We start from the raw sequence: 9945 nt of genomic DNA on the forward strand, positions 1-9945 counted from the left end.
TTGCAATACTCCGGTACCGGTCAACAAACCCTTCGTGTCGGGTACGCCATTCCTCATTCGCTTCCTACACTCTTCGGCATGTCTGTGTGTGTGTATGTGCATTTTGTTTGATGTTCTACCGCTAACTGTTCTACTGCTAACTCCAAGACATGTTATCATAAAATCCAGTATAAAAATTAAACTGTCGAATCGATTACTCTTACTCCATCCCAAGAGAACTAGGTAGCGTATACTAAATGCTACCCCTTTGTGTCTATGCGTCTATGAACCATTACTAACCTCACTGATGCTGTCACCATGATAACAATGGATAAAAATGTTTTGGTAATAGAGAACCGGCTCGTATGTTTCGCCCCTTGCTTTAGGGAGACGTGACTGTTCCATTGCGTTTTGTTCCGACTTGTCGCTGCCTTAAACTACTACCATCTAATGCCATTTATGTGATGCTAGATTGCTCAACTGTCAGATGCCTATTTTACAAACAACTATCATTAAAACCACATACTACGAGCATTTTGTTTCGGTTTGTGTGTGTGTGTGTGTGTGTGTGTGTGTAAATATGTGTTTGCTCTCCCCATTGCGATCGAAACAAGCGCTGTGTATGATTTATCCCCACGGAAAAAGCTTTCGTTGATCCGCGTCCCGGTTTGCGTACGGTGACTTCAACGCGACACTCACCACGAACCCGGACTCTGCGCTCATCTTCTCGGTTTACCGAACGTACCGGACGAACCGGCCACTTCCGAGCGGCGTCTAAGCGTCGAATCATCGTTCAGCTCCAGCCCGGCCACCATCTGTGCGATTTCGCGCTCTTTCTTCATGTCGGGTGGATTGAACTGTAGACTAGCGAGCGAACCATGGCTGCGGCTGCGATGCTCCTGTCGAATCGAGTAGCTAAAGGCGCGCTCGTTCAGGTGCCCCTTGCGCCGATAGATGCCCGTACCGCCCGGTGATTCCGCTCCCGAGTTGCCCGACATGTCGTCCAACCCGGCCGCGGCCGACTGTGCTAGCTTCCGGTTGCTCATCGACAGTGGGCGACTGTCCGCGAGCGAACCGGGCCCACCGCCCAGACTGCCGTTCGGCTGTGGCGGGTAGGCAAACATCGGCGGTACGACCGGTACACCGATCGGGATGCTGCCATTGCTGCCGTTGAGCGTTTTACCCTTGTCCTTCTTCTTTTTGCTGGTGCGCGGATGTTGCAGGGTCGCGTACTGGGGTGCCATCATCATTGCCGGTAGAGTCATGCCGGCGTGGGGATGCATACCGGGATGTGGGAGACCCATCGCTGGGTGCATCGGAGCATGGGGATGGAGCATGGGATGGGGAGGTAGACCAGCGGCCATCGCTGCCGCCGCTGCTGCCGCCGCACTGCCGTTCATGCTGCGGTGACCGATGGTGTGGAACTGCCGACCCGGTACCGGCGGTGGACCGGAACCGGGATGGCCCGCCATCGGGTGATGGGGATGGTGGTGGTACATCATCATGCCGTGATGTGCGGCTGCTGCGGCGGCCATTGCTGCGGCAGAGTTGGCTGAGGCTGGACCGGCAGCCGGCCGACCTAGTGGATTCATGTGCATGGGACGTGGTCTTATAAGCGTACCGGATAAACTTTGACTTCCTACCTGCTGCTGCTGTTGGGCCTGATGCTGGGCCGCTGTGCTTTTGGCCGCTTTCTTGTCCTTCTTGGACTTTTTCGGTTCCTCTTTCGGTGGCGGCGGTACCGGCACCGGGGCGCTTATCTGGCGAACCCGTGCCGGGCGTCCGAGCGTTGAACCGCCACCGACACCGCCGCCTCCAGTGCTGCCACCGAGACCACCAGGGCCGGAGTAGATATCGTAGTGACCATCGTTACCAAAGCCGATGCCATCGATCTGATCGGTGGAACCGTTCCACACTTTGTGATTTTCGTCGCCATTGTACAGTGAGCTTTCACCGTCGTCCACCACCTCTAGGTCCGCGCTGCTGGCATAAACTGGCCGGGAAAAAAGAGGAAGAAAAAGCAAACATTTTTTTGTTATTCCTAACAATTCAAGTAATCTTTGTATAAAATGATCAAGACGTGGGAAAATGTACGGCAAGTGTTCTAAAACTATTTAGTTTTGTTTATCCAAGCAATATGTCTCTTTTAAGATGTTGAAGAATAAAAATGAACAACATAAATAAAACATATCAATAAAAACGTGTCAAAATAAGGAGTCATCACCTGCTCGCCAAATCTTCCACAAATTAGCCGAAAGACCAAATCCTACTGCCCACCAGTCAGGCGGTAAGAAAATAAAAAGGGAAATCCATCCGAAATCTACCGCGCTCAATCGGATTGCATCCTGTACGGTCAATTACGCTGGTTGTGTGAGCTCACGAGAGAAATAGCAAACAAAAAAAGCTTTTCGTATGGTCCAAAGTACCCGCACGCGTAACTCGCAGTGGGATGCAAAAAAAAAAATTGTTCAGATTCACAAAGAAAAGAAAGCCTGCGATCGAAATTTGAGAGATCTTGATGTGGCAACTCACATGCCCTGAGGCAAAGGCGGCAATATCAGATGAAACTTTCATCCATTAGCTCGATAGGACCGATGTCGTGCAACGTGTCATTATTTGGATTTTTTCGCAGATTATTATTAACAGAAATGTAGGAAAAACTCAACAATTTAAACTACTGCAAGATCTGTGTATTAATTGGAGGTATTAATGTTACAGTAGTGACTTGACAAATTATAGCAAAATCAATAACAATCGATTGTCCGGTGCCTCAGTAGTCAGATGCGCTAATTCCCGCATCGTATGTTACCACACTCCCATTGTTGTTCGGAAGCATTCCGGCTAACAATCAACAATCATTACGGCAATCGGGCACGCTGAGAACCTATCCTCCTGGGTCAAAAGCACTCGACTACAATTGAGCGATGACTCCAGCTACTCCAGTTCCCCTTGCCAGAGTTCGCTGCATTCTTCGCGCTCCGACCCGGTTGTCATCAAACCATTTTCCCATGCATTTTTTCTATTCGAAGTGCATGAACTTGAATTTACCAGCTCTAGCAAGGGGAAACAACACTGTACAGTGTGATGGAGTTGCTGCAACCCTACCCAACATTCACAGCGCGCACACATACTCGCCTATCCCACATATCTAGATCACAAAACTCAAGACTCATCGAGTTTCCGACTGCATCCAACTGCTGCTACCAACTTACTTTGCCCCAGTGCCCTCCCATGTTTCAAGCGTACAACGTCAGCAAAAGTTCTCCGTGTGGCGCTAGGTAAGCGGCTCCCTTTTACTTCCTGCCACTTGTAGCGTTCTCCAAGCGAAGCTGTTGTGCTGCTCTAGCGTGACCTAAGCGCTCCAAATAGCCTCAATTCTCGTCCCCCCGAAGCTGCGCTATTGTCGTCAAAAACGGTGCCGTCTCGTTTGGTTTCTTTCGCTCCATCAACGCCATCGCAACAAGGTCAGCGTGTTTCCCACTCACAAGCGAATGATATCTCAGGGCAACTCCCATTTCCATCCCGCGTTTCAAGACGCTATCTACCGGGACTGGATGGGGAGTTTCTCTCCATTGCCCTCCATTTGCTTCTCTTACGAAATTAGTCACATCGTATCAGATTTGTCGGTCCTCATTTTCAATTTAGCTCGTATATTAATGCTTAACTTTGATGTGCTTTCTGCAGTCAGTTGAACTTAACAGAAGATAGGCATGTCTAGCTTCTTTCAAAGCGAATTAATTTTCCTGATGTGTTCGATGGTCTCCATCGGTTGTGATAGCTGATTTATTGTATAAAATTTAATGTTAATTAAAACCGATTCCAACATACGTGTATACACCTCGGGCCAATAAATTTGCACTCCATTCAAAGAAAACAGCAAATAATGCACCTCATAAACTGATTGGCTCGCATCGTTAAATGCATTTTCTTTTCACACCAATTCAATTTCACGACACACAACGCTTTGCAATTAATATGTAAAGCACAAATTTCTGCATTATCCAACCACACCTGTCCCTTGTGCAATATGCTTACGTCATAAAAGACCCAAATTGTGGTTGTTAAGTGAGAAACAAATCGTTCCACGACATTACCGATACGAATGGTTGCAAACTGCAATGAAACATTGCAAATCACTCAGGTTAAGAGAGGTACCAGCTATTTCTGTCTATGTTTGGATTAGTGAAAAATTCAATACATCGAAAGTGTCTCTAGACAAACAACTCAAATCAAATTAATTGCCCCAACCTTATCGTCTCACGTGTTTACAAACACATATCCCCACTTTGGCACCTGCAATGCATTGCACCTGGTTTGGGTGGTTCAACAACAGGTGACAACTCTTTTGGACACGTGGACTGGTCGTTCGGCACTGGCGATGCAAAAGCGACACCATGTGCCGATGGAAGCAATTTATCGGTTTTCGTATTTACGTGTCCGCTGCCTGCTGCACTTGCCCAGCACTTTCCTCCTTTCTACAGCTACCTTCATTCGCACCGACCCCATCCACTCTCTGTAATGACGTTTGGTTTCGCTTCCTGTCTTCAATGTGTTGCAATCGTTTCACCCCATGTTCGGCCACATGGAAAGCTTATAAATGTCTGATTTTTGTTTTATTGCACCCGTTCCGTCCAGTGAACGAATCCCTTGAAATTCGTTCACTATTTAGCATCTGCGAATGGATAAGCGTGTGCGATGGGTGGAGAAAAAACGCATAAGGAGCTTCTTCAGCTGCTTTCAGTACAACTGTGCAGCGATGGGTGAAGGACCGCACTTGATCACACCGGGGCTGGAGGTGCGGTGCGGTGTGGTCGGAAATTATGAAATTTGCAGACAGCCCAAACAAAGCCCTCGAACACTAGACGGGTTTCACGGTCGTGTATTTGATTGGAGATTGAAATGGTCTTTGACTGCCGAGCGCCGGGTAGTGCTGATGTTGTTGCGATGTTGAGTTACGAAACAAAATTAGTCACATTGCTGCGACGGTGTAGTAAAATCGTGTCTAAATAATGAAACTTGCTAGTTCGGTTAGTGATGAGCCGATACTGATGCGCCTCAAGGGTCAAGGCTAAACTTTGTGCTCATGTTTTAATGAGTGCGTTCGTTTACCTATGGTTTGGAAGCATACAACTGCCCATGGCTCGACGCATCATCAGCTAGCTCTCATTGATTTCATAAATGCTTGCCAACCTTCAAATAGTGTGGTAAATCGCAAAATGCTAACCTTTCGAGTTAACCTTTCAAACAAGACGGCGTTCAAGCTATCTGTTGTCTGAAAAGAATTGCTATGCCGTACTAAACAAATCTTACTTCGCCAGATCATCCAGTTTGCTCGCAATACAAATCCCACCGCTGTGGGATGTGTCATCCAATTCGCATCAATTTGTAAACCCAGCACAATTTGTCGATCACGATTCAACACTGTGCGGTGCAGATGAGAAGCCAAACCAGAGCCTTGCATTCGAACAGTTCGTTTCTCATGATATTTTCGGTGATAATCACATGCCATCGCATCAGAAAAAATCCTCCACGAGAACAACGACAACTCGGCGAAACCGATGTCGGACAGCGGGGAACCGGTTTGAAACCAACACCAACAAATGTATGTGCGTGTGTGTGGGTATGTGCGTGTGTATGGGTATGTGTGTGTATGTGTGTGTGTGTGTGTGTGTGGGTCAAGCTGTCCACCGCACGTTGGCGCACTTGTTGATCAACGAGAACAAGGTCCACCACCACAAAAAGAAGTCAACCATTTGCAACCGTATCTTGGCGTTCGTATCTTGACCAACATGCAATCTTTTGTAAGATTTGGTAGGTTCGTGTCGTGTTTTTTTCGCACTTCAAATTCCTCTTCCAATGACGATGGAAGGTCATGTGGTCATGAGGGAAAAAATATTCACACACCACTCGACTAAGGTATCTTTTACAACCACTGGTCATTTGGAGAGTCCTTTTTTTTAATGCGAGTATGCAGTTTAGCTCGCTTCATAATTTGTGGTGTGTTGCTGCATTGATGTTTTGGCAGGCAGAATGAACGTGTCGGAATTTGGGTACCGTACTGTTCGGGCGTACATTGGTGGTGCCCACCCATTTTAGGCGGAATTATCGTCCCACACAACTTTCATAGTTAGCCTAATTTCGTTAGCACCAGTTACCTAAGTGACTTTGCACCCGCTACCCGTACGATCACCTTCGCAGTACGGTGACACTACTTGCCTATTGAGACATTCAACTACCCGCCACTCGTTTCATGGCCTGTGCCCATACATACACACCCCCTGAACGATGTTGATACTTACGATTTTTCACCGTGTACGCATCGCCGACGCCATTAATTGGTTGCCTGCTGACACCGACACTGTTGAGCGTGGTCGTGCTACCGGCACGTGACCGCCAGCCCTCGGCCGTACCATTCGATTTACCACCGATCGTGCCGTACACACTGTTTGAGCTGCCACTTCCGGACCCACCCTCCAGCTGCCGGGCGTACGAATTATCAGCGTATGCATGGAAGCAACAGCGAACCAGCGCATTCGCGGCCGCTTCCCGCTTGCAGATGAACGTGTGGCACTCGAGCACCTTGATGCCGGTGGTGCGCCGCAAGATGGCCGCAAAGATTGGCGGATGCTGGGCACGTGGGGTTCGGGCAAACGGTGAGTCCAGGGGAAGAAATTTCGGCTCCGGATTGTTATTGCCACGCTCCGGAATCAACACCTGCCGTACAGCGGCACAGTAGTGTAGCGATTCGATCGGGAAGAATCGCGTCACTTGCTTCCGGTTTTCATCCACGTTCTCGAGCAGAATGCCATTCGACCAGACGCTCAGCCACGAGTCGATGCCCTTCGCCCCGATAGCACCCTCCGATGGGTAAAGACTTCGCAACGGCTCCTGTATCCCCTGCAGGCCATCCTTGCTTTGCCGGGGCACGGCACTGCCCAGGTACAGCACTCGGCAACGGCAAATCGGTGTCGATTCTCCCATCGCGTTTGTTTCCTTCATAAGACGCGCCGTGCTTGTCCTTTACGGACACGTACAACTGTGTAAGTTTGCTTTCGAAACCAGAAAGATTACTTTCTGTGTCTAAAGGCTCCTGGGAGTTTCCTGTTTTAACTCTCCACTTGATCACCTGCGTTGTGCCGCACACTGTTGCAGTTCTACACAGTTTTACACACTCTTCACTTTACCTCTGTTTCATTCGAATTATACGTCTAGCAAATGGTTCACTTCACCGATCAGGCAACATTTTTCTCCGCAATTATATCTGTGCAACAGAATGTTTTATCTAAAAAAAACTAACAGAAATTGGTTAAAACTACACTTAAAAATTGCTACATCACTGATATTTTCACTTTCAACTAATTTACATTTGGTCATATTTATTACGATCGATGTCAAAAGACTTTAACTTTGCCAAATCTTATGGTCGTAGACCTTTTCTCAGCCATATTTCGATCGAGTCGAGCCGTAAGGCAAGCGCTGAAATCTCTAGACCTTTTTAAGATCTTCCACCGTCACAACCACACTCAAGCAAGCTAGATTTTTTCTCACACTCACTCTCACAAGAAAAACACACAAATAAACACACCCATGCTCATTTCTTGCCAACACTGCATTCCAGTTACTTATAGTTTCGCGTCCAGATATGTCTGGCCGCTTGCTTTCCTCGCTGCTGGAAGCATTGAAATCTTTCGATTTCGAGACAGTTCCATGAGCTACCTATGCGGAATCTACATTTCGGCCCAACGCTTTTACAAATAGCATACCACGTCAGCACAATTCAGTATTATATAGAATAAAACGACAATTTTTAGCTGCCCTTCAATAAAAGGTCTTATGACACACTTCACAGAAAACTGCACTCGGTTTTGAGTATGGTCGTGGCTAATGCTGCTTTGTCAGCATGTGTAATGTTAATTGTACACTTTTTATTTTATTCCGGTAAACTGACTCACTTCCAAAAGAGCACGGAAAAAGATTACCTATTTGGCTCTCTTTTGCGCTAGTCGCCCTGGCTGAGTAAAACTTCAAGAGAATGCCTTCCACTTCGCTCTAAGGGATTTCTCCCAAGAGCCCCTGGTATTTTGATATTCACTCTACAGCACACGCACCACGCGCGGACCGTGTGTTGCCACGGCAAAGGCTCACAGAAAAATGACGTGGCTGTGATCTTTTTACCTGGCGGATCAGTTGTTGGATCGCGATCGTCTCTGCGTCGGTTCCGTCTCAGTAGTGGGTAAAACAAAAATTTACCGCTTGGGGTGGCTATAAAATATGCACTAAATATTTGAAGAAATAATACAGCGTAAGCCGTCTTCATTAAATAAAATAAAATAAAAATAAATATTCGAAGCTTAAGCTATCCCCTATGCAACATTATTTCCCACCTTTTTTCATCTGTGAATTATTTTAACAAATTCACAATTATTTAAGTGTTGAAAACAGTAATTTGCTTCAACTAAACCCTAGCCTAAAAAACATGAAAATTACGTAGATTCATGTTATGCCTACTACATGCAGAGCCACAATTGTCGTATAATTAATTAATAAACAGATGTTACTACGACACAACTTCGAATAGTTGAGAAAAAGCGTTAAAATTTTGTTTGCCATACAAGTTAGCGTATCACAAAACATGAGGTTCGTTTCCTACGTTGAAATCTTTTATTGCCCATAGTTCCAATGTTGAATAGAGTGAAAGAAACATACACAAAGAAAAGGAAAGCAATAGCTTCCAAAGCAAACCGAAGTTTGCCGATGTTTGGTTTCGCGTTCGAAAGTTTTGTTCAATGTTTTCGAAGATACAACAAACGTTTTAAATTAATACATTCCTACACCTCGCTACAAGCTATGTATAATTTCTCACCCTTCGAACGAAGGGCGATTTGTTTAAACTGAATGTTATACAATTTGGTATAACATAATGAATGTTCACATATTTCATACACTTTTTTGAACATTCGGAAATTTTTACGAGAAGTTGGTCATTTCTGGTCTGAATTGTTGGTCTTGGCTAAATAACTATCATGGATCTGTAGTTGCGATGCCTGCCCAACGATGCCTAACTGTTTGATTGAAATTTGAAGTATCCTGAGTCTAATAATTAGTTCTTCGCTTGTGCGCCAACGTAAAATCACATCGAGCTCTTTGGACAGCTTTTCCCAATGTTTACCACAAATTGCACTGTGAATCGTTAAACTATCGATTAATTATATCAATTATTCGTCATAAATACAATTGTCTTACGTCTATCCGTGATTTCAACATTTGCCCTAAGGCAGAAAATAGGAAATCAGAACATCATCTCGAAATAGATGTAACAAATGAAGTGTTAAAATTATGCTTCCGGTAATGATGTAATACTTACATTTTAGATAGAATCTGATGCTCTTTTATTCGTATCTTCATGGATTTTATCCATACGAAAATACAATAGTCAGAGTAGCAATCAACGAACTCTTTGTGAATTCCTGTTTAGCCATTTGAAAACCTCTTCATGACTAGCTAAACAAAAGCGTGTCACGCGTCATTACGCACACAGGTGACATCTTAATAAGACCTATCAAGTCTCTTCAGGTTGGCCGTGATTCAAAACTCGACCACTATTATTGTTTGAATATGTCTTTACCGTAGGTGATATCCTGTACTAAACAGAGGGCAGTGTTAATACTCAATCATATAGATCAATTAGCTGTGAGTAGCTTGATCGATCACTTTATGTAATAAACTTAGCGACATACATACGTCAAGCCACGCATAAAGCGCCGATTTACGCCGAACGTAGTGGAGCGAAGGCGTTGCCAGAGGAAAAGCTGCAACACCGAATGCTCCAAACGGTTCTCCTTCGCTTTTCCTCAAATGGGGAAATTCAGCAGGTTCGTGGCGCGTTCGTCTTTATCATGGAGCACGCACTAACAGTAGGGTTTTCCAACATCCCCACTACGGCTGCAACGATGTGCCGATTGCATC

The 9945-nt window shown here is 45.7% G+C and overlaps 1 protein-coding gene across 1 annotated transcript; it reads right to left on the reverse strand.

Annotated features, from left to right (window-relative positions):
* Positions 1-698: 698 nt before the first annotated feature.
* LOC128298233 (AT-rich interactive domain-containing protein 1B) lies at positions 699-6978 on the reverse strand. The gene is made up of 2 exons (XM_053033980.1): positions 6279-6978; positions 699-1972 (listed from the first exon to the last, which is right to left on the reverse strand). Exons 1-2 carry the CDS (start codon positions 6976-6978, stop codon positions 699-701), a joined length of 1974 nt encoding a protein of 657 aa, XP_052889940.1.
* Between the last annotated feature and the right edge of the window lie 2967 nt (positions 6979-9945).

This window comes from Anopheles moucheti, chromosome 2 (assembly GCF_943734755.1).
Source record: "Anopheles moucheti chromosome 2, idAnoMoucSN_F20_07, whole genome shotgun sequence".
NCBI lineage: Eukaryota > Metazoa > Arthropoda > Insecta > Diptera > Culicidae > Anopheles > Anopheles moucheti.